Below are 24,901 nucleotides of genomic sequence, written 5' to 3' on the forward strand. Positions count from 1 at the left end.
AAAACGTTTAAAGCGTCGCCTATGGCTAATTTTGGTTGCGGTCGTTTTCTGCGATGTCGCGGGTGCGCGCAATTTTAAAGCTTGACATGTTTGGTGTCTATTTAACCGACGTGATCCGATCTTTTATATTTGACCAAAAAACTGGGTAATAATCAATGTTTCCTAACATAATGCTAAAAAAACACTTTTTTTTCTTCAAAATTTTCAGTAATTTTTCCTAATTATAATAAAAAATAAAACCCCCAGTGGTGATTAAATACCACCAAAAGAAAGCTCTATCTGTCCCCAAAAAATGGTGTAAAATTCATTTCTGTACAGCGTTGCATGACGGAATAAACGTCAGTCAAAGTATCGCAGCGCTGAATACTGAAAAATGGCCTGGCCAGGAAGGGGGTCTAAACACCAGGTCTTGAAGTGGTTAAAGGCCAAGTTTACCTTTAAAAAACATGTTACACCCATATGCAGGGTGTAACTTAGTTACATTGCTGATCCCCCTCCCCTCATCCAAATCAAGGGTTACTCTCCCTACAGACTATTGCTTTTTGAGAATGATGCAGGTATGCATGCCTCCGCCAACAAAGCCGCGTTCATCCATTCACAGTCCCTTTTGCATGAACTGTAACAAGAGAAATGACAAGTCCCAGCCCGCGCAGCAGAGGGACTTGTAGTTCGAAATGGAATACAAGTACTGTGGTGTCATATTTCTGGTCCATTCATTCTTCCTCCATTTTACTGAATGTCGGTACATGGACGCGAGAGAGAATCTGAAGGAGTCAGACCATTACAGCCGTGATCCACTGATCGCAGTTGCAATGCTTTACTGGCTCCAAAGCAAACTAAATAAATGAATTTTTTCCCCTTTACGAGCATGTGTGCATTTATATATATTGGATTCAGGTGTTCCATGAAATTTCCTTGCTACTAAATATTCCACGGTAAACTGTTAGTGGTATAAGAAAGAGGAAGCAACTGGAAACAACAACTCAGCCACGAAGTGGTAGGCAACGTAAAATGAGAGCGGGGTCAGCGCGTGCTGAAGCGCACAGTGTGCAGAAGTCGCCAACGGTATGTAGCCAATTGCTACGACCTCCAAACTTTGTGTGGCCTTCAGATTGGCACAACAGTGCGTAGAGAGCTTCATGGAATGGGTTTCAATGGCCGAGCAGCTGCATCCAAGCCTAACATCACCAAGTGCACTGCAAAGCGTTGGATGTAGTGATGTAAAGCACATTGCCACTGGACTCAAGAGAAGTGGAGGTGTTCTTTGGAGTGACAAATCACCGCCAAACCCAGACACGTCCATGGCAATCAGATGGGCGGGTCTGGGTTTGGCGGTTGCCAGGAGAACGGTACTTGCCTGATCGCATTGTGCCAAGTGTAAAGTTTGGTGGAGGGGGGATTATGTTGTTGGTTGTTCTTGGCCCCTTAGTTCCAGGGAAGGGAACTCTTAAGGCATCAGCATACCAAGACATTTTGGACAATTTCATGCTCCCAACTTTGTGGGAACAGTTTGGGGATGGCCCCTTCCTGTTCAAACATGACTGCGCACAAAGCAAGGTCCATAAAGACATGGATGAGTGAGTTTGGGGGGTGGAGGAACTTTACTGGCCTGCACAGAGTCCTGACCACAAGCCCAGCCTTGCTCGTCCATCAGGACCTGACCTCACAAATGCACTTCTGGAAGAATGGTCAAACATTCCCATAGATACACTCCTAAACCTTGTGGATGCCTTACCAGAAGAGTTGAAGCTGTCTTAGCTGCAAAGGGTGGGCAAACTCAATATTGATCCCTACGGACTAAGACTGGGATGCCATTAAGGTTCATGTGCGTGTAAAGGCAGGTGTCCCAATGCTTTTGGCAATATAGTGTAATTTATATTTTTAAAGTGGACTTTGCCTCTATTGTATTAACTCCCCCCCCCATCCTCCCAAAAATATAATTGTGTAAGAGCGAGTGGAGCAGATAAGAGCAAGCCAATCCGCTAACTTCCATCATCCAATCACCTGCAAGCAAACCATACTTTTTTTTTTTAAATCTCCTTGCACGTGATCGGGTATAGTTTGCAAAGTGAATATTTACCTCTGAAGCAGAAGGAAAATGTCCTTACCAGTAAACAGCCTGTTCGCCTCTAGTAACTGAACCACTATAATGTAGATCACTATAAATACACTTTGCACGGTACATTACACTACATCAGATGCAAACGAGGCACCTCTGAGGATGGGAGAGAAACAGTGACTGGGAGCTATGAAACAGAGGCAGCGAACCATCCCCGGAAATAATGAACGTATTTCCTTGGAATTAATCATATACATATCTTGGTGCAAGCGGACTCTCCACCTGTATCTACACAGAGCCCTGGTACCTCGCACGCTGACACAATTCAAGTTGAATTCCGCCGCCTCCCCTCTTCCCACACTGCACACCTCGATCACATGGCTCCCGTTACGTCACACATGAGCCAGGTCACATGACTCTAACGTCATCAAATCTCCTCCGCTGGTGTTTATCGTTTGCTCATTGAGGACTGATGGTCGGTTTCCGGTGACAGGTGGAGCTGAGGTGAGGGAGCGACGATGTCTTCCACACACTTCACCAAACGTGCAGCAAATACAGACTGTCAGTGACCGCTGATTGCATGTGTTCTATCCACACAGCAAACACTGGTCCTGCCTGGGGGTGGGGGCTTTTTTGGGTTTTACAACCTCTGCTGGACCTACATGGCCCCAAATAGGTTGTTTATTTGTGGTTCCAACTAGAGTTAAAGCTGCACTCCAGGATGAGCAAACATTGTATAAATACAAGTTGTGTGTTCTTCCTTGAATCTTGGTGTGTTCTTTGTATTTGTTCCAGATCTGTGCGGTAAGCCGGTGTGAAGTTTTGCCTGTGTGCAGGAGCTTCCTGTAATAAAGACCGGTCACTGCTGTTCTCCGTCTCATTGTGCAGAATGACTGGTCTTGTCTCCACCCCCTACTATAGTTTTCTGCAGGCAGTCTGCGGTGTGTAAGGACTGCTGTGTTCTCTGCATAGGTAGGGCCTGATCAATTATAAATGGCCTTGTGATGTGCCATGTGTATTTTGTGTACAAAGGTGTGCACAGTGACCCTTAAAGGAGAACTATGGGGTTAGGTCTTTTCCCCATAGTTCTCCTTAGGGTAACGGGAGGACACAAACTAGTGTCCTCCCGTCACCCTAGGCTCAGTATACTGATACGCCGCAGTATACCGCGAGCAGCTGCTTGCGGTATACTGAGACGCCGCAGCTGAAGCGGATCCCGACAATTGTGCCGGGATCAGCCCAGCTGCGTGACTGACAGCTGGCTCTGCCTATCTAAAGGCAGAGCCAGCTGTACCCTCCCCCGTCCGTTCCGCCAGTCAGCGCTGGCGGATCGGAGCGAGGAGGGGGGAATCCAGCCCCTCCCCTGTCACGGCAGAGAGCTGTGACAGGATCGACAGGTGAGCGAACGCCGGTATGTGTTTGCTCACTTCCCGATCTACTGAGCCGACCTGTGACAGTCTTATTGTCACAGGTCGGCTAGAACTATGAGGTGAGTGAAAAGCACTCACCTCATAGTTCTCCTTTAAAACCAAAGAGGGCACATATTACACAGTGACAGTGCACACTCACACATTGTCCCTGTGCAGGGAGCAATACACTGAGCTATAGCAGCTCACTATATTACTCTCTCCTCTGGGATCAGACAGTGAATAAGGGGTTCGGGGGCAACACAGGACTGCTGACTCCATTTAAGTGTCCATCCTGACCCTCATCAGAAGGATCCTGCCGGCTGCCTCCTCCCTTCTCTATTCTGCTCAGCTAGGCTGAGGGATGAAGCAGCTGCTCCTGGCTCAGCCTCTCTCTGTTACTGTATTTCTCTGTCAGATTAGGCGGAGATCTGGAAAAACAATAGTTTATTGGACCCCTCCCACAGCTCTGTGCAGTCTGTGTACAGCACAATGATGATTTCATGGCTACTTTTACAAGGTAATAACTAGATTTGCAAAGGCATTTGGTGCACACAAATATATATATATATATATATAAACACATGATACAAATGCCACTACTTTGTTGCCTTGGCGGTATGTTTTGGGTCATTGCCATGCTGAAAGACCCATCCAGGACCCATCTCCATTGTTCTGGCTGAGGGAAGGAGGTTCTGATCCAAGATTTTACAATACATGGCCTCGTCCATTGGCCCCTCAATGTTGGGCCAATGGACCCACAATTTCTTTGTAAGTGGCCAAACTTACAAAATCTGCAGGAGATCAAATAATTATTTTCCTCACTGTACATTCCTTCAGCCCTCTTTTGTAAATTCTGGGGTGGGGCCTGTGAAATCTAAAAATCTGCAGCGTTCTAAACTGCAAACGTCACCAATTGGTAGTGTTGTTGGCCAGCATTACCCCTCCCATGCTTTTCTGGGGAGGTTGCTGGTCACAGTGATGAGCCAATCAGAATCAACTCACCTCCTCTCCAGTGCTGTTCCTTGCAGATTATACCACTAAGCCTGCAGTTGGTCTTTAACATGCAATGTGCACAGGAGATCTTGTCTTATGCTTGTGTAAATTGAGCAGCAGCATATATAATATGACTGTCTTTTATAAACCGTGTACGCCTCTTTTTTGTTTTATTGGTTGCTGTGGGACAATGTAAATGTTACCTTTGTCAGGTGTTTTGATGAAAAAGGTTAGAGCCTTTAAAGCTGAGGTTTAGGTAGATATAAAAGTCATTAATAGATAATTAAAGATGAATTTTAATATGCAATTTTAAATAGCTGATAGAAGGCTGGCTATTCCTCTCCATTGTTCACATTCTCCTGCTGACCGCAGAATCTAGCCACCGGCCAGCAGCAACATGTTTCGACAAATAATTTCTCACACCACAGAAGAGCCAGTAGATTTATTATGGATGGCCCAGAATAGTGTCTCAGGCTGGGTTCACACCTGGGCGTTTTTTAGCGCTGATCGAAGCACTGAAAAACGTTCAAAAATGTAGAATCCTATTAACTCCTATGGGCATGGTTCCCACCCGGGCGTATTTCAGCGCGTTTTGACGCGCGCGAAAAACGTCCTAAGCCCAAAATAGTACAGGAGCTTCTTTGGGGCGGATTTCAGCGCGTATCCATTGGTATTCCCGAGTGTGGCTCGGGGTTAACAAAGCGGTAACCCCAATCCACACTCGGGAATACAGCGTAGGTCTTACCTTGTCCGCGATCCCCGCTGTGTCCTCCGGCCGCTGCCATCTTCCGGGTTCCGTCCCTTGGGAGCGTCCACGTGGCTAGGGGGGCGGAACCGGCGGGAAGTTTAAAAGTTTAAAAAAAAGGAGAGAAAAAAAGAAAAAAAAAATCCTACAGCCAGGGAGGTTTAACTGAAACGCACGTTTCACTGAACAAAAATCGTGCTTAAAAAACGAGCATAAAACGCGCCTATTAGGAACGCCCAGGTGTGAACCCAGCCTCAGAGTCCTGAACCTTATTTACTTTTGGATCTAATGTCTACAGAGTCTGTCTGCAAGTCTCCAAGAAGTGTTATGTTGTATGTGCAGTTGAGTTTGGTCTGATATATTTCGAGGGAGGAAATCCAAGGATGCAGTGGCCAGTTCAGCCCTAGAGAGTGACCCATATGCTGCAAGTAAAATCTCTATTCACCAAGGGCATACCAGACCACCAGTAATCTGATCTTATAAAAGATGTGCTTCTCCACATGAAGAGACAAGTAGTCCAAGGAAAACCAATTCTATGCAGTTAGAGTAAGTGAAATAATGAATTATCTGTCCAGCTTGAGATTCAGTAACTGAAATAATTTCAGGATATTGACATTAAGGAGCAACTTTACCCATATATTCAAAAGAACAACAAAGGCACCTTTAGAAATGTTTAGTGATAACAATCTACAAACAGATACTTCTAGCATACCTTGTTTTTCTTTTCCTCCCTATTCTTCTCACAGTGGCCATTTTTACTAAGGGCAGATGATTCAATACTTCCTTGGAACTCTGGCACATGTGACTAGGACATGTGACCATGCACATCATCTCAGGGGAGGAAAATGCCTTTCCTTGAGATCTCATGAGATTACAGATGAGATTTCCCAGCAATGCTCTGCTGCTGTAACCTTCCCAGGATGCAACTCTTGTGCACATTACATAATTTGTGCCAAAGAGGACCAGGAAGTAGAAAATAAGAAATTGTAAATAAAATAAAAATGTTTTTTTAACTAATGAATGAAAGATGTTTTCGTATCAGCATCAGAGTTGCATGCTGATGTGATTTTTAATATTGTGTATTGCCCATTTTTGCATTGGTGGCAGCTTGCTGTCTGTTGTGATAGTTGTGAATGAGGCAATTTATTTCCCATGCCTATTCTTCTTGGCAAAAAAAACTTCCAGGTCCTGTAACTTTTTTGGTTGTTTAGCATATGAACTATATGTTTGAGATCTCCCCATAGTGTCTCATTGTTGATGTCAGGAGCCAGAACCTTTACTTTTTTCTGCTGAAGCCACTGAAGGGTTTACTTGGCACTATGTTTCAGATCATTGTCATGCTGGAAGTCTAAGTTCGCGCAATGTGTTGCTTCCAGGCTGACATTTTCCCCCCAATATTTCTGGTAATATGCTCTGGAGCTGGAGCTTACACACCCTCAAATCTGTAGGTCTCTCCATACATAGGGGGTGATTTACTAACCTAAACACACACACACACCAGGTGTGTGTGATTTTCACACAGCAAAACGTATTTATCAACCAAAAAGTCTCTAAAAGCATATTTCCACTAATGCCATATATGGAAAAATCATGCACATGATGCATATATAATGCTGCTTCACAGTTTAGACAAAAATGGTTAGCTCATGCATTTACATTCCTGCATTCATCAACGCAAGCAACATAACATAGAGCTAATTTACACCACATTACCTTGCAATTCATTGCAGGGCTTTGCACAACACACCTGCTGGGTGTGTACACACTACAAAGGTGTTTCGATTCCTCCCATAGATCATGCTGGGAGGGAACACACTACAGAGGTGTATACACGTTCGTGGTGTGTTTAAAAGGTTAGTAAATCAACCCCATAGTGTCTATGTGACTATAAAATAAAATTTTAGTCTCATCACTCCAAATTACGTTGTTCCAGAAGGGCTTGTTCACACCAAGTGCGTTCCAGGAGCAGAGCAGATCTGTTACAGACCGGATCAAAACTGCGTCCAATGTATTCCAACGGTATTTTGGGCTCTAGTTCACACCGCAGCGTTCAGTTCCAGAGCATGTAAAAAAACTGCAGCAAACCCTATTTTACCTGCTCTGGAACGCTCTGGAATGCATGCAAATGCATAAAAAACGCATGCAAACGCCCTGGAACGCACTGAAAGCCCATTTTAAACAAAAAAAACGGCCCGGAACGCATCCAAAACGAGGCATAAACGCGGCACAATCCACCACACTCCGTGTGCAGAAACTCATGCAGATCTGGTCTGCATTTGGTGTGAACAAGGCCTAACCGTTTCGCTAATTACATTTGCAGTACTGGCGGCATATAAACAGCCTCCTGGCTGCAATACCTTATTTATTTATATTCCCAGTTGCCGGCAGTGTTTGTAACATGCCGCACCTTCCCCCCAACTGATCTTACCCCCATTCCCTGTCATGTGTCAGTTACTCACCTGCCGATGAGGGGTACCAGGATAGAAAGCGGCCAGAGATCAGTGAACATCTGTAAACATGTTTTAATAATAATGTGTTTATGTACTAACTAGAATAAACCTTGCACAATTAATGAATGAGGCTACATAATGTCAGTGGTTTCACTTATGTATAGTTGGAGTTGACTTTGTACCCTACATAACAAAGGAAATGCCAAAAAAATCCCCAGAACCCTATTCAGCTAATCAGCACAAAATACCAACATTTAGGGCTCATGCACACAGCTGCATATACAGGTATATTGGCATACAGCATGTAATATGCCTGCATTTGCGACGCCCTGCATTTGGCTTTTCTGTCCATAGGAATGTACAGACAGAACAGCTGTATACAGATTTATGCATGCAAATCCTTGAACAGCATTTTATGTCCATGTATTCCTGTGGAAAAAAATGCTGCGGCTCCTGGGCTCCTTAAGTACCGGCATAATATATGGTGTATTCCAATACACCTGTATTTGCGCCTGTGTGCATGAGCCCTTTGGGTGAGCTGTGTTTTTTGCTGCATTTATTTGCAGACCCACACTGCCATACAACCATAAATAGTGTCATGAATAAACTAAAAGCAGTATATAGAAAAAACGGTGTTAGCTCCTCATTAAGACCTAATTTCCTATCATAATAGATTCATGCTATTTGGAACATTGCTTTTTGTAGTACCTGCCAATGTATTTTACATAAATGATGTCTCAAACTCATAAAAATGCCTTGCAAAAGACAAATCCTTCTGAGAAGTATACTTCTTGGACTGGATACTGTCCAAGGGGACGACATGCCATAAGTACAGACTGTGCTTTGGTTGCATTGATCTTAATCTGACTTTTGGTGATGTCTGGATGCAGAGAAACAGCAGGCTATTTATTACATTAAAAACCTTTGTGATTTTTTCTGTGTTGGAATGACATGCAAGAGTTCAGATAAAAATTAATTGAACATAGTGGTACTATGTGTATATGCTGTATGTCCTCGCCAGAGAACATTGAGTCTTAAATCAGCAAAGCGGCCATTCAGCAAGCACCTAGTATTTTTTATAAATTAATACTAGGAGTTCTCTGATTGGACGAGAGGTGGTGCCTTGAAGTTCCAAGCTTTAAAAAATATATAAATGAAAAAGTGGGTTAGACATTAAAGTGGACCTTTACCTACTTTCATTAAAATCACATCAGCATGGAGCTCTGCAAGCTGATATGAGAAAATGTTGCATTGATTAGTTAAATAAAAATGTTTTGCTTACTGTTTTTCCACGTCCTGGTTGATGAGGCACTGGCGATGTAGCCCTGGCCTCAAATATGCGTCCTGGGAAGACTACACCAATGCCTTCCTGAGAAATCTCATCTGTAAACTGCAAAATCTCACAAGATCTTGGTGAGGGAAAGGCCTGGTAATATCTGTATTTAGCTCTGGTGAGATCTGTATTTGGCTCTGGTGAGATTTGTATTTGGCTCTGGTGAGATTTGTATTTGGCTCTGGTGAGATTTGTATTTGGCTCTGGTGAGGTTTGTATTTGGCTCTGGTGAGGTTTGTATTTGGCTCTGGTGAGATTTGTATTTAGCTCTGGTGAGATTTGTATTTGGCTCTGGTGAGATTTGTATTTAGCTCTGGTGAGATTTGTATGTGGCTCTGGTGAGATTTGTATTTGGCTCTGGTGAGATTTGTATTTGGCTCTGGTGAGATTTGGATCTGGCTCTGGTGAGATTTAGACCTGGCTCTGGTGAGATTCGTATTTAGCTCTGGTGAGATTTGTATGTGGCTCTGGTGAGATTTGTATTTGGCTCTGGCGAGATTTGTATTTGGCTCTGGTGAGATTTGGCTCTGGTGAGATTTGTATTTAGCTCTGGTGAAATTTGATTCTGTTGAGATTTGTATTTGGCTCTGGTGAGATTTGGCTCTGGTGAGATTTGTATTTAGCTCTGGTGAAATTTGATTCTGTTGAGATTTGTATTTGGCTCTGGTGAGATTTGGCTCTGGTGAGATTTGTATTTAGCTCTGGTGAAATTTGATTCTGTTGAGATTTGTATTTGGCTCTGGTGAGATTTGGCTCTGGTGAGATTTGTATTTAGCTCTGGTGAAATTTGATTCTGTTGAGATTTGTATTTGGCTCTGGTGAGATTTGGCTCTGGTGAGATTTGTATTTAGCTCTGGTGAAATTTGATTCTGTTGAGATTTGTATTTGGCTCTGGTGAGATTTGGCTCTGGTGAGATTTGTATTTAGCTCTGGTGAAATTTGATTCTGTTGAGATTTGTATTTGGCTCTGGTGAGATTTGGCTCTGGTGAGATTTGTATTTAGCTCTGGTGAAATTTGATTCTGTTGAGATTTGTATTTGGCTCTGGTGAGATTTGGCTCTGGTGAGATTTGTATTTAGCTCTGGTGAAATTTGATTCTGTTGAGATTTGTATTTGGCTCTGGTGAGATTTGGCTCTGGTGAGATTTGTATTTAGCTCTGGTGAAATTTGATTCTGTTGAGATTTGTATTTGGCTCTGGTGAGATTTGGCTCTGGTGAGATTTGTATTTAGCTCTGGTGAAATTTGATTCTGTTGAGATTTGTATTTGGCTCTGGTGAGATTTGGCTCTGGTGAGATTTGTATTTAGCTCTGGTGAAATTTGATTCTGTTGAGATTTGTATTTGGCTCTGGTGAGATTTGGCTCTGGTGAGATTTGTATTTAGCTCTGGTGAAATTTGATTCTGTTGAGATTTGTATTTGGCTCTGGTGAGATTTGGCTCTGGTGAGATTTGTATTTAGCTCTGGTGAAATTTGATTCTGTTGAGATTTGTATTTGGCTCTGGTGAGATTTGGCTCTGGTGAGATTTGTATTTAGCTCTGGTGAAATTTGATTCTGTTGAGATTTGTATTTGGCTCTGGTGAGATTTGGCTCTGGTGAGATTTGTATTTAGCTCTGGTGAAATTTGATTCTGTTGAGATTTGTATTTGGCTCTGGTGAGATTTGGCTCTGGTGAGATTTGTATTTAGCTCTGGTGAAATTTGATTCTGTTGAGATTTGTATTTGGCTCTGGTGAGATTTGGCTCTGGTGAGATTTGTATTTAGCTCTGGTGAAATTTGATTCTGTTGAGATTTGTATTTGGCTCTGGTGAGATTTGGCTCTGGTGAGATTTGTATTTAGCTCTGGTGAAATTTGATTCTGTTGAGATTTGTATTTGGCTCTGGTGAGATTTGGCTCTGGTGAGATTTGTATTTAGCTCTGGTGAAATTTGATTCTGTTGAGATTTGTATTTGGCTCTGGTGAGATTTGGCTCTGGTGAGATTTGTATTTAGCTCTGGTGAAATTTGATTCTGTTGAGATTTGTATTTGGCTCTGGTGAGATTTGGCTCTGGTGAGATTTGTATTTAGCTCTGGTGAAATTTGATTCTGTTGAGATTTGTATTTGGCTCTGGTGAGATTTGGCTCTGGTGAGATTTGTATTTAGCTCTGGTGAAATTTGATTCTGTTGAGATTTGTATTTGGCTCTGGTGAGATTTGGCTCTGGTGAGATTTGTATTTAGCTCTGGTGAAATTTGATTCTGTTGAGATTTGTATTTGGCTCTGGTGAGATTTGGCTCTGGTGAGATTTGTATTTAGCTCTGGTGAAATTTGATTCTGTTGAGATTTGTATTTGGCTCTGGTGAGATTTGGCTCTGGTGAGATTTGTATTTAGCTCTGGTGAAATTTGATTCTGTTGAGATTTGTATTTGGCTCTGGTGAGATTTGGCTCTGGTGAGATTTGTATTTAGCTCTGGTGAAATTTGATTCTGTTGAGATTTGTATTTGGCTCTGGTGAGATTTGGCTCTGGTGAGATTTGTATTTAGCTCTGGTGAAATTTGATTCTGTTGAGATTTGTATTTGGCTCTGGTGAGATTTGGCTCTGGTGAGATTTGTATTTAGCTCTGGTGAAATTTGATTCTGTTGAGATTTGTATTTGGCTCTGGTGAGATTTGGCTCTGGTGAGATTTGTATTTAGCTCTGGTGAAATTTGATTCTGTTGAGATTTGTATTTGGCTCTGGTGAGATTTGGCTCTGGTGAGATTTGTATTTAGCTCTGGTGAAATTTGATTCTGTTGAGATTTGTATTTGGCTCTGGTGAGATTTGGCTCTGGTGAGATTTGTATTTAGCTCTGGTGAAATTTGATTCTGTTGAGATTTGTATTTGGCTCTGGTGAGATTTGGCTCTGGTGAGATTTGTATTTAGCTCTGGTGAAATTTGATTCTGTTGAGATTTGTATTTGGCTCTGGTGAGATTTGGCTCTGGTGAGATTTGTATTTAGCTCTGGTGAAATTTGATTCTGTTGAGATTTGTATTTGGCTCTGGTGAGATTTGGCTCTGGTGAGATTTGTATTTAGCTCTGGTGAAATTTGATTCTGTTGAGATTTGTATTTGGCTCTGGTGAGATTTGGCTCTGGTGAGATTTGTATTTAGCTCTGGTGAAATTTGATTCTGTTGAGATTTGTATTTGGCTCTGGTGAGATTTGGCTCTGGTGAGATTTGTATTTAGCTCTGGTGAAATTTGATTCTGTTGAGATTTGTATTTGGCTCTGGTGAGATTTGGCTCTGGTGAGATTTGTATTTAGCTCTGGTGAAATTTGATTCTGTTGAGATTTGTATTTGGCTCTGGTGAGATTTGGCTCTGGTGAGATTTGTATTTAGCTCTGGTGAAATTTGATTCTGTTGAGATTTGTATTTGGCTCTGGTGAGATTTGGCTCTGGTGAGATTTGTATTTAGCTCTGGTGAAATTTGATTCTGTTGAGATTTGTATTTGGCTCTGGTGAGATTTGGCTCTGGTGAGATTTGTATTTAGCTCTGGTGAAATTTGATTCTGTTGAGATTTGTATTTGGCTCTGGTGAGATTTGGCTCTGGTGAGATTTGTATTTAGCTCTGGTGAAATTTGATTCTGTTGAGATTTGTATTTGGCTCTGGTGAGATTTGGCTCTGGTGAGATTTGTATTTAGCTCTGGTGAAATTTGATTCTGTTGAGATTTGTATTTGGCTCTGGTGAGATTTGGCTCTGGTGAGATTTGTATTTAGCTCTGGTGAAATTTGATTCTGTTGAGATTTGTATTTGGCTCTGGTGAGATTTGGCTCTGGTGAGATTTGTATTTAGCTCTGGTGAAATTTGATTCTGTTGAGATTTGTATTTGGCTCTGGTGAGATTTGGCTCTGGTGAGATTTGTATTTAGCTCTGGTGAAATTTGATTCTGTTGAGATTTGTATTTGGCTCTGGTGAGATTTGGCTCTGGTGAGATTTGTATTTAGCTCTGGTGAAATTTGATTCTGTTGAGATTTGTATTTGGCTCTGGTGAGATTTGTATTTAGCTCTGGTGAAATTTGATTCTGTTGAGATTTGTATTTGGCTCTGGTGAGATTTGGCTCTGGTGAGATTTGTATTTGGCTCTGGTAAGATTTGTATTTGGCTCTGGTGAGATTTGTATTTGGCTCTGGTGAGATTTGTATTTGGCTCTGGTGAGATTTGTATTTGGCTCTGGTGAGATTCGTATTTGGCTCTGGCGAGATTCGTATTTGGCTCTGGCGAGATTCGTATTTGGCTCTGGCGAGATTCGTATTTGGCTCTGGCGAGATTCGTATTTGGCTCTGGCGAGATTCGTATTTGGCTCTGGCGAGATTCGTATTTGGCTCTGGCGAGATTCGTATTTGGCTCTGGCGAGATTCGTATTTGGCTCTGGCGAGATTCGTATTTGGCTCTGGCGAGATTCGTATTTGGCTCTGACGAGATTCGTATTTGGCTCTGGCGAGATTCGTATTTGGCTCTGGCGAGATTCGTATTTGGCTCTGGCGAGATTCGTATTTGGCTCTGGCGAGATTCGTATTTGGCTCTGGCGAGATTCGTATTTGGCTCAGCTTTTACAATCCGGTCATCTCCCAGCACTCTGCCCCCGGATCCCCTTTACCTGTAGTCCCTCTGTGTCCCCCTTGTCCATTCTGCTCGCCTTGTACAGGTAAGGCGGCTCACCAATGGCTGTAGTCACAGCGCTGTCCCCAAGCTATCACTATGGAGACCGCAGAGGGTACACAGACCGCAGAGGGTACACAGGAGGCTGGAGGCTGGAAGTGTTGTTTGTTTTGAAAAACCACTTGCGCGTAAGCACGCACCGTGCATATACCGTACATAGTTACATAGTTAGTCAGATTGAAAAAGGACACAAAAAAGTCCATTGCGTTCAACCTGTAGAGATATGGGGAAAAAAAGTGACATAGTGGATGGCTACCCCTGGAAAACTACAAATTCTATTATGCTTCTGCCTCTGGAAGTCAAGCCTGTGGCAGTGCCTCATGGGATTTGTAGTTCCACTACAGCTGGAGTACCGAGGTTGCCTACCCTTCTGCTATCCGATACAAGCGGAAGCATCAGATGCGAGTGGCAGTGGAACAGAATGATGATTTGACTCTCGGGCTTTGGACATAGAGACAGTCACTTGAAACCATAACTGCACTTTAACATTTTGTGTGTGCAACCTATGCTAGTAAAATAAGGTTACTGAAGATAATTCTCCATTCCACAAGCATTACCTGGCCACGTGTTTGGATCTACCTTTGCTGGGAACGTCTAAGTAGTTGCTTTTTATTACTGCTACTCAATTAGTACAGTTAGGGCCTGTTCACATGATATCAGGTCCTGATCAGGTGCGGATCTGCAGGCACGGTGCTACTGATGCAGTGCGTTTTTGCTGCGTTTTTGATGCTGGAGTGGGGCTGTCAGTATGTTAGCTGCAGTGCGTTTTTGACGTGTTTTGTGTTTCCGGTCCGTTTCCTGACCGGACAAAATGTGACATGCAGTATTTTTTTCGTAACCTGAACGGACTGCGCACTGTAGCCCATAAAATACATTGGGATGCATTTTTAGTCCAGAAGCTTATGGATCAGATCAGCACAGAAAACGGACGTCGTGTGAACAGGCCCTTAAAGCCCATCTCCAGCCGAACCAAAAAACTACCCTTACAGTGGGGCTATTCCCGCACTGCAAGGGTTAAGTGCTTAATTATGCCTGGGGTACCAAAGTAAAGCACCTTTAATTATCTGATCCCCACACCCCTGGCTTTCAGAACTCACCTCTCTCTGTCCCTTTGTCGTCTTGTCTAATGCAAGTCTATGAAACCTGCAATAGATGCAATGATGTCATTGGTCCTTAGACTGCTGGAGCAATGGAGGCTGTGGGGGCCAGCCTAGCAGCCCAGAGAAAACAGAGATCAGTTAAGTAAAATTGTCCCCTAGGCATAAATGAACATTTAACCTGTGCACTGTAGGGCAGTTTTTTTGGTTTGCCCAGGGATGAACTTTACAGGGTCCCTTTAAAACCCATCTTTCCCTTCCTTGCAGATTTGATATTATAGAACTCAGCAGTAATAGATGCATCCTGGTCAGAGGTGTTTGTTACCTGGCTTGTACAGGTTCTTGAATTGTCAATGGTACTCAGTGGAGCTGTGATTTTAATTGTCAGCATTATAGAACTTTACATATTTTAAAGTGTGTGTTTATGCTAACATTTCCCAGGTAGCCATATATGTTTGTAGCAGGATCCAATTTAACAAAAACTCTAAAATCCTGTGCAGCAAGGCAAGGAACAAACTAGCCGAGTGAACAAAGACAGCCCTTTCTTCCAAAATGTATAAACCGTAACCGCTCCTTCACACCTCCCATGACGTTACTGGATGTGCAACCTTTGTTGTTGTGTTAAGTGTGCACAGCGCGGAGATCGGCACCCAGCATAACCAGGGCTGCTGTAAAATGAAGGGGAGGAAGGTTTGCAGTGATGAAGCTTCTGTGGCATTCCACTTAGCCTTGTCTTCTCTGGTGCTAGTTCACACTGTGTTTCAGAAACAATTTTTTTTTCTTCTTTTACTGTCTTTACTTTTTTTTCCACCTCTGTGTTAACAATGATAATGATTTTCTGAAACCACTTCCTGTCTACATTCTTGCACTCCAGACAGTGCTACGGATTGTAGCTCTCAGGGTAGGTTTGCTCTCAGGGTAGGTTTGCTGATGGTGAGAGTATGGCCGCTTGCAGTTTATATTGGGAGAGGGGCAGCCCACTGTAAACCCATAACAGAAAGCGCCTGCAAGGGCGTGCATAGCAGTGTTACCAGGTATAATTGTAATAAAAGCTGTAGAATTTATACAGACACTGACATTTTAGGGCAAACTGACAATATGTATATAAAGACCCCCCCATCCGCTTATACTGGACAGTGCTTTCCTGCTGCTCCTTCAGCTGCCTCAGCCAGTGAAAATTCCTGTTTATTCTGGGTATGGGGAAGCATTTGACATCACGTCACCTTGTTTGGGTCTGGCAACCAATTGTTAAATCCGAGCACTGACACATTACAAAGGGTGCGACACTACTTCTTCCTCTAGTGTCTGACAAAACCCAGATATTTTGCTGCTGGCTTTGACGGTGAAAGGAGCAGCGAAGGAGTGTTGGTGAGTATCGTCGGGTCACTTTTAGGCAGTAACTTTCACTTTGCCTTGAATGGGCAAGGTGACTATGTCTCTTTATTTCCTTTGCCACCAAGGAAATAAATCTACTTTGTGTGCACCAAATGCCATTTTAAACCCAGCTATTACCCTTTGAAAGTAGTATTGACTTTATCAATGCGCCGTATGTAGTCTGTACAGAGAGCAGAGCTTTGAGAGGGGCCCAGCAGGCCCCACCCACTACAGGCCACCTGCAGAAAAGTACCAGAAGGGGTGGATACAAGACCAGTCACCCTGCAGAAGGAGAAAGATAAACAGTGACTGGTCTTTAGGTAAAGTTTCAAACTGGATTACGTCACAGATCTGGAAGAAATACTCAAAGCAAACCGAGATTCAAGTAAGACCACACATGGCTCTTTTAATAAGACAATATTTGCCTATTCCAGAGTTCAGTTTCAGAAATAGCGAATCTGACTTTAGAAGTGACTTTAAAATGTCAAGACTTATGTGAGATTTTAGTGATTGGGTTTAAGTGTAGTTTAAGCAACGATGACTATGTTGAGTATTAGGGCAAGCTCAGACAATTGAGTGCCTGGCTCCTGAGATAAAATGAAATGGGCCATTCATACACCATTTCCACTCTTATAATGTGGTTATAATCTGGAATATCATATGTAAAAAAGGGGATGTCATATTTGAAATCCAATGTTTTTAGTTCCTGTTCTGTCTGTGGGGAAGTTTGTTTTTCTGTTTCCTTGGTAAAATTCCTTTTTGTTTCTTTATTTTATTAAAGAACATATTCATCTTATACGCAATTAAATCTTTATTTATAAACCTAAATACAGCAGAAAGTTTAGTCTTTTCTGTCGCCCAGTCATCGTTTCGGAGCGTGCGCCATGTTTTTACATCAGCTTTGCTCTGAATGAGTTAAACAATTCCTGTCTGAAGCACTCCGTCATCCACCAGGCTGGGAAATGCCAAGGTCTTTTTGACATCTGCTCTCCGATTGATACTGCAGGCTTTGCGGGTAACAGCTGAAAAAGCCCCACAGGTGCCATATAAAGAGGTGACCATGTTGTCATATTTCATTGCGGCATCCTTCTGCAACACCATAATTACCTAATTAGGTTGTTAATTAGGAAATTAGCATTTTGCCGTATTGATAGAAGGCGGCATGCAAGCTGGGCGCGTTTGTCTACTTTAATTTAGGATTTGTGTGTCTATCATACTTGCGTTCTAACTTGAGCCATGGGAAAGAAGACACAATGTGGACTGGATCATGAATGAGTTATGTCTTCTTCCTGTTTACTGGGCTTAGTATGATTGATTAAATATCTATTTCTCTTTTTTATTGTTTTAGCCAAGGCTGTTACATTTGATCCTGTTTCATCATTTTAATTAACCAGTTGACATCCGCGGTGTTAAACCCCCTTCCCATCCAGGCCATTTTTCAGTATTCAGCGAGACAATCTTTGTGTAATTTCAGTTTGAGGGTGAATTCACACCAGATGCGTTTCAAAAGAACGGCCAGTGCAGCCCCAAAGCAAGACAAGGCAATTTGCCTTGTCACAGTTCACACCACCACGTTGCGGTGGAACGCAGTAGTAGCTGGTGTGGATGGGTCCTAAAGCTGAAAGCCTATTTATACCCAGGAGCTAAAATATCTATTGCTGCTTACCAGACTTTAGATGTTGTGACTGCATTAGTTTTCTTTATTGAGGGTTTTTTTCTTTGTACCTGGTCATCCTGACAGTAACCCACTTTCTGTCCTAGGATGACAACGCTCCATCATTGTACTGTATCAATGGAAGAGCAGCGTTTTCACCCTAGGACAAGACTACAGAATACCCAGTCATCTCCTTAATATTAGGTGAACAATGTAACTAATAACTTGTCCTTTCTGCTAGGGATGCACCGATATATTGGCCGCAAAATGCCGAAAGTGCCATTTTCTGGCAGAAATAGCGGTGCATCCGTTATTTCTCTCCTTCTCACTGGGTGCTGCTCTGTGTCCCAGCGGTGAGGAGAGAAATATAAAACCCCTGTTTCTGCAACCCCTGTTATGAATGAACTTGAAGCCTCTATACTGAGTGCGCCTGTCAATTTATAAACTGGAGAGATAGTATCAGTTACTATCGCCACAATCATGAATGAACAGGAAGTAATGCAGAACACTTCCTGTTTATTCATAACTGGGGACATAGTAAGCATACTGTATCCTCAGTTATTTACAAACGCTCAGCGATCAGTACTGTTAGGTACAGTACAGACTTGTATTTTCCCTCCCCCAGCCTTTGACTGGACAATGAAGGAGAAGCAGCAGACTGATGAGCTCATCTCTCTGTCACTCTGCTCTCTCTTGGCATGTTCCCTGTAAGCACATGACAACTGCAAGACAAATGATCAGTTCTTCATGCTGTTTCTCCCTCTCTGTCTGTGTTTTTCATTATAGTGGATTGCAGGAGGCTGATGCAAAGATGCTACTTACTTTTTTGCCATTTTTAGTTTCCACAATAAGCTTGCAATTCAATATAATATATTGTGGGCAGAGCTAAGCTCTGTACAGAGAAGCGATCCCAACAATATTGTGGGGATCCTTCCCGCTCTTCTCTCGTCCCATTGAGTGACAGCAACTTGTATTTGTTGCTTGCGCGTTCATGAATACCCGCTCAGTTGCAGCAGCTCCATCCCCACAGTTCCGTCCTCCACCCCTGCTTCTCCCTTCACACTGCTGTCTCCATCTTTTCTTTTACCTGGCTCATCATGAATAACACGGTCCCTGAATAACATTCGTCCCTGAAGCTCTGGCCCTGCCTCGGTCCTCTGTGCTATTCATGATCAGACAGGGAGAAGAAGAAAACAAGGTAGTGCACCATTTACACAAAATTGTGTTGGGGTGCCATTCATTCTAAATGCCACCACAATGCAATGCCAGAAGGCATCTGCACTAGAACATACTTCAACAATGTATGTTGCTGTGTGCTTAAAAAAACAAAAAACAGACCTATTTTTTATGCTTTGAGGTATATTGCAACCGTTTAATTTTGAATGGGTCGTCTAATGCAGTGCTCTGCATTGCAAATCAGCAAAGGAAAATGCATGCACTATAGGGCACTACACGGCATTCTAGTGTGTCTGAGCTCTTACTATACTGAATTTACTGCGTCGCAGCAATGTAAAGAAAGTAAGTAATTTTTTTAGTGCACTCACAATGTACACAAATGCACAGAGCCTTTTAACCAAGCTATTCAATTCAGGTGGTTCTAAACTTTTCCTTTGCTTTTACTAAGCCTTACTTAGTTGAAAAACTTGATCGTTTAGGACAAATTTGATTCTAGGATATTCCAGTAGTAAGATTTCCCTGTTATCAGAAATCCCATAAAATCATGATTAAAAAAACAAAATGTTGATGTGGTGTTCAATTTTGGCTCTTCAATTTTTTTGGCAGGAAACGGTTCTCTATCAATTACTGGATATTCTGGTGATAAAAACCCATGTAGCACGGGAGAAGAGAATGGCTTTCCTGGACAATCCCTTGATTATCTTGGCACATATCCGCCAGTCGCATGTGACAAGCGATGACACTGGCATGTGTGAGATGGTGCTCATGGACAATGATGTAGACTTGGAAAAACTATACCCATCATCAGTCTCTGGAGAGATCCTCTCACAGGCACAAGGAAATGGAGAAACTCAAGGCTACATTTATTCTCAGTCAGTTGATATTACATCTAGCTGGGATTTTGGCATAAGAAGACGATCAAACACAGGTAAGAATTGGACTGTTAATTGGAATGAATAGGTCAGTGTAATATTTGTTGGTTCTCAACCAAGATAGTAACCTACGATGTACCTGGTACGCCCTGGAGTCCTTTCCTGCTGAGCCCATGCTTATGCGTGTAGCTGCTGGGATCTGTTGTCAGTTTGTGGTATTGGTCTTTGCATCTCAGCTATTAGGCCCCTTTCACGCTTTCCAATCAGGAGGGGATCTGTGCACAGATCTCCTCCTGATCGGAACGGATGTCACCACCGTGACATCTGTGTCCATGCAGTTTTTTCCTACATTTTGCGATGAAGGAAAAAACCTGACATTACTGGACCCATGTTAGTACATGGGCAGCTGAATGTAAACGAATGGGCGTCCGTTTACATCCAGTTACGCTCGTTTTGGCATGTTCAGGTCTGATGAAACAGATATCTGATCCCGTTTGTTTTTCCAGACCTAGCAGGAGCCAGGAGTAACTGGATGTAAACGGACGTCCGTCTATTTACATACGGCTGCCCATAAATATTGGTACGCCTAAAAAACTAACAGGCGGACCTGATCGGAAACCCCATGTGAAAGAGAGAGACCTTAGAATCTCTTTTGTGCTGAGCGGCAGCTGTGTATTATCAGTGCTTATTAAAACGTAAACAAATGCTAATACAAAGTAGTTGGCTGTGGGTCTATGGGCAACGGATTACAAAGTATCTGGGTTTTCCTTATGCAGAAGCTACTGAAAAAAAAGCAGAAACAAAGTATTTCCTAATTATTTCTTTTACTAATCCCTTTATACCTTTTTTAAAATGTATGTCCAGTTAAAAATAATATTATTGGCATTTAAGTAGTTAGTCTCCATTTGTTCTTTTTGTAGCATTGCCAAAGGTCTACCCCCTTTATTATGAGGTAATTTTGCCATCTTACATAGGGTATTGGATGCAGTCCCGCAACAAGCTCCACCTGCCGCAATGAGAATTGCCGCAAGAGGAACTAAGTTTAAAGTCCAGAACAGGAATACTACATCACTGGGATTAACATTCCATTTCTGCTTCACCCTTCCCACAGACCTGGCTACAGTAGGGGGGAAAGCGAGAGAGTGGTTACTGTACAGTAACCACAGGAAAAATCATGTGAAAAAGGTATTCTAAAGATATTATATGACAGCGTAATAGCAGGTGAATGCAGTATGATTCTTACATTACATTTTCCTACATTTTTAAATCTAGTCATGTCATGTACTGCCCTAATTATCTCTTTCCTCTCCCTGCTCACCTTAGCTATTTTCGGCCATTTTTTTTTCTTTATTATGCACCATTTATACAAAAACATTTGTTTATTCATTATGGCTGTTGGTGTTAGTATAGGTAGCTAAAAATGCTTTATGCTTTATGACCTCATAATTAGGGATGCACCGATTTAGAAGTACAGATACTTTTCAAGCTCCAAGACTAGACTAGAGAAAAAATCAAAAGTTAGGAGGCAGCTGTCATTTGTAAGGAGCACACTGAGCTCCCGGGATTTGTACATCTCTGTTTTAATGTATGATTTAGTTTTTATAAATATAAATAAAGAGATGCACTGATACCATTTTTGCAAGTACGAGTACTGATACATTTTTGTTTATTGTCATGTGACAGTTTTTCTAAAACAATACAGACTAATGATTTCAGGACAGTGGTGGAGTGCCAGAGCCAGGTCCCAGCTGCAACCGCTGCAACCCTGGTAGTTCTCATGAAAATGCCAAGTATCTGCACTGGTATCTGGTGCATCCCTACTCATAATAAAGGGGCTAGACCTTTGGCAATGCTACAAAAAGAACAAATGGAGACTAACTACTTAATCCTATTTTGGTGTGAAGATAAACAGGACAAATCACAGAATAAACTTAGCACTTTATATTTGCTTTAGACTTGTTTTAAAATAATTACTGGTCAGGCTGTGAAAAGGTGTATTTTTTTTCTATTGTTTTACTTCCTTGCTTTTTAAAATAATTATATAAAATATCACCAAAGGAAGCTTCACTTCTGTATCATAAGTAATAACAAAGGTACTGCCGAATCAATAGCCCATGGTAGAAATGTGAATGGCTAAAAGTTTATTGTAAAAAAAAAAAGCAAAGTACTGATAGCACAGGAGATCCACCCACACCCATAAAAAAAAGGTACTATAGCCCAATACAAAGGGAGGGAGCCGCCTATACAGGGAGGTACCAGAGCTGGTCCAGGTAGGAAGGTAGGGGAGAGTACAGATGTGAGGAATTTTTAGGCGCAATCCTGACCCCTGCACTGTGTACGTAGCATACTTTTGATGGTGGGAGGGCTCTTGACATCTGCTGTATTGGGAGTGGGGTGCTCTGGATGTCTGCTTATAATTATTATGAGAATAATTTAATTCCATGACCGTTGAAAAGGAGGGTTGCAGACTGCTGGTATCATCCACAGGAGAACTTTATTGAGGACACCATGGTGTTTGGTCTGAGCAGTCTCCAATAAAGTTTCTTGTGGATGTTACCAGTGATGTGTGACCCTCTTTTTCAAATTTACATCACCTGCTACAGAATTGTGAATGGGCTCCACGCTGGTCTGCACCTGCCCTTTACAGCACTGCAATGGTTACATACCATGGCAGGTGGAGCAGTAAACTTCGGATATACTGACCAATTCCATATCACTTTACAGAGGTATAGGGACCATAAACTACAATCAACCCCAAATATTGCCTGGCAATATTTGTATGTTTAAAAAAATAAAAGAAAAAATTACTGTTCCTAAAAATTTTTTTTTATAAATTGTACAATAATTGTACATTTGAATATCTGCTTGCTGTTATTCTTCCTAGGCTTCTGTTTTCAAGGCTAGTTATTACTTAAATTATTATTAAAACCATTAGCAACTGAATGCAGAGGCAACTATTTATGATAATAAAGAGTAGATGCATAGTCCTATACAACCGGCCCTTTGAGGGTAACCATACTGCTGATGCGGCCCCCGATGAATTTGAGTTTGCCACCCCTGGCTCAGAAGCTCAACTGGTTAAACATGATGGACAAGCTCAGTAATTAATAAAAGGAACAGAGGGGGTAGCTGAGCACCAAATAAAGGAAGCAAAGTCAGTATTTGCATATCATAGTGCCTTGGATTTTTGGGGTCCTATGGTGGCAGAAAATACATTCTGTGGTAAAAGCAGACGCCAAAGGCTGACTGTCTGGTAATAGTTACATTTAAAACATTTTTTATAATGGAAGATGTTGCTTTTAAGTGTAACTAAACCACCAGACCAAATAATTTTTTATTTTTTTTTGCCATGTGTTAATATGCACAGAATATTAGCACTTATGGCAGAGTTACCTAGCAAAGTGCTGCGATGACTCAGCTCTTTATAATAAAAAAAATAAAAAATGTTTTTAGTTCCACCTTTAAGGAATAGATATCAGCTGCACACACATACAAACAATGTTTTTTTAATAGTGGCAGTGCTTTATTCCCCTTGTGTCGTTTTTTTAGCCTTAACGTTCATTTCCACCTTTGTAAGCGATTAGCATTTATTGTGGTAATGAAGAGGTGCAGTGATGATGTGTGCACATTTTCATGACCCACATTGCAGATTTCTTAATTTTTTTTTTTAATGAGGTTTTTATTAGGCCGGAATCCTAGAAATTCAAAATTTTCTCCGCAGGAAACTCAGTCAGACACCGGGGTCGGATTGTAAAGCAGGCTGTAAACAGCTCTCCCCCTCCCTGTTATACATTGTAACACGATCACTAAACAGCAGCTTTGCCTTTGCAAATAATACACTGTCCGGGGAGGGGGTTGCCACTATGAATACTAATGAATAGGGGGTGGGGTCACTTTTAATATACCCACATTGCTTGCAAATTAAAGTGGCGTCCACAGGCTTGTTGTCACCCGGAGCAGCCACCCAGTGTGACTTGCTCATGATGCACACACATAATGATGTCACGGGCACTTAACTGCCGGCAGCCATCTCGGTGATGCACGCCGGTAGAGAGAGGTTCATCCGGCAGGTAAGGTATGCCTCCAACTCCCCTCCTCTCTCATGTAGTCCATGAACGAGTGCCTGACTTTTCAGAGGGAGTGACACCAAAATGAGGGTCAGTTAGTTTGGTATCACCCCCTCTGATGGTGTCACCCGGTGCGGGCTGTACCCCTGCTTAAGGCTAGAACATGTCACAAGAATGCTTAAACTCTGGGTGCCTGCCTGAGCACCTTCTCATTACTGAAGCTTAAGTTTATGACTCTTCACCAGTACAAGCATTTCTATCAGTTTTATTTGTTATTCCAGCATGTTTGCAGGGCTGGATGGCATTTTTGATTGACTGTTATTGGTTACAACTGCATGGGCACTGCACAATACATTATTTGAGGTGTATCTAACTTTTTATAGTTTGGGGGAGCATAGGATTAGAACCACTGTCAGGTTATACTGTTGTCTAGGGATCCGTTTATTTAGATTTCCCCTTACTAACTGTCCCAGGGACAACCTTTTCATCAGATGGGTAGTAAAGACAATTCTCCAACAGTAACATAAACAGAATAAAAAAGTTTTTTATTTTAAATTAGGCATGGAAATTCTGGAACCCCTATAACTGTTCTATTGTCCATTTCCTTGTTGATTTCTTTTTTTTATTTTACTTCCTCTTTGTAGAAGGTTGTTCCCAGAACAGAAAGTGAGAGACAATCTCTTTAAGGCCCCGTTCACACCAAGCCGGCATCGTTTTGGCGCGTTTGTATGCCTGGGTTTAGCTTACTTTTATTTTGCACATTTTTGCGCGCGTGAAAACGCGCACATGAAGACTCACGTTTTGGCTGGCAGCTCAAGAAACATTGCAGTCAATGGATGAAAGCGCGTACAAATGTGCTACATGCTTCTGCCTCAAGTTTCCTGACATTTCCATTGAAGTTTATGTAGGAAAACTAGCTGTAAACTGCCACAAAATGCTCATGTACGTTTTTTCTGCTTTTGGTGTTTTGCTGCTCAGGTGTGAACAGGG

The 24,901-nt window shown here is 42.2% G+C and overlaps 1 protein-coding gene across 1 annotated transcript in view; it reads left to right on the forward strand.

The window, feature by feature from the left end:
* Positions 1–2,472: 2,472 nt before the first annotated feature.
* MAPKAP1 (mitogen-activated protein kinase associated protein 1) overlaps positions 2,473–24,901 on the forward strand; it is a 180,009-nt gene continuing 157,580 nt past the window's right edge. The window contains exons 1-2 of the mRNA XM_018553305.1: positions 2,473–2,563; positions 19,579–19,900. Of these exons, the coding sequence (XP_018408807.1) occupies positions 19,645–19,900 (256 nt within the window). The 5' untranslated portion in view covers positions 2,473–2,563; positions 19,579–19,644. The remainder of the gene's footprint in view (positions 2,564–19,578; positions 19,901–24,901) is intronic.

The sequence above is a fragment of the Nanorana parkeri genome, unplaced genomic scaffold (genome assembly GCF_000935625.1).
Source record: "Nanorana parkeri isolate BGI_ZX_2015 unplaced genomic scaffold, ASM93562v1 scaffold116, whole genome shotgun sequence".
Lineage (NCBI taxonomy): Eukaryota > Metazoa > Chordata > Amphibia > Anura > Dicroglossidae > Nanorana > Nanorana parkeri.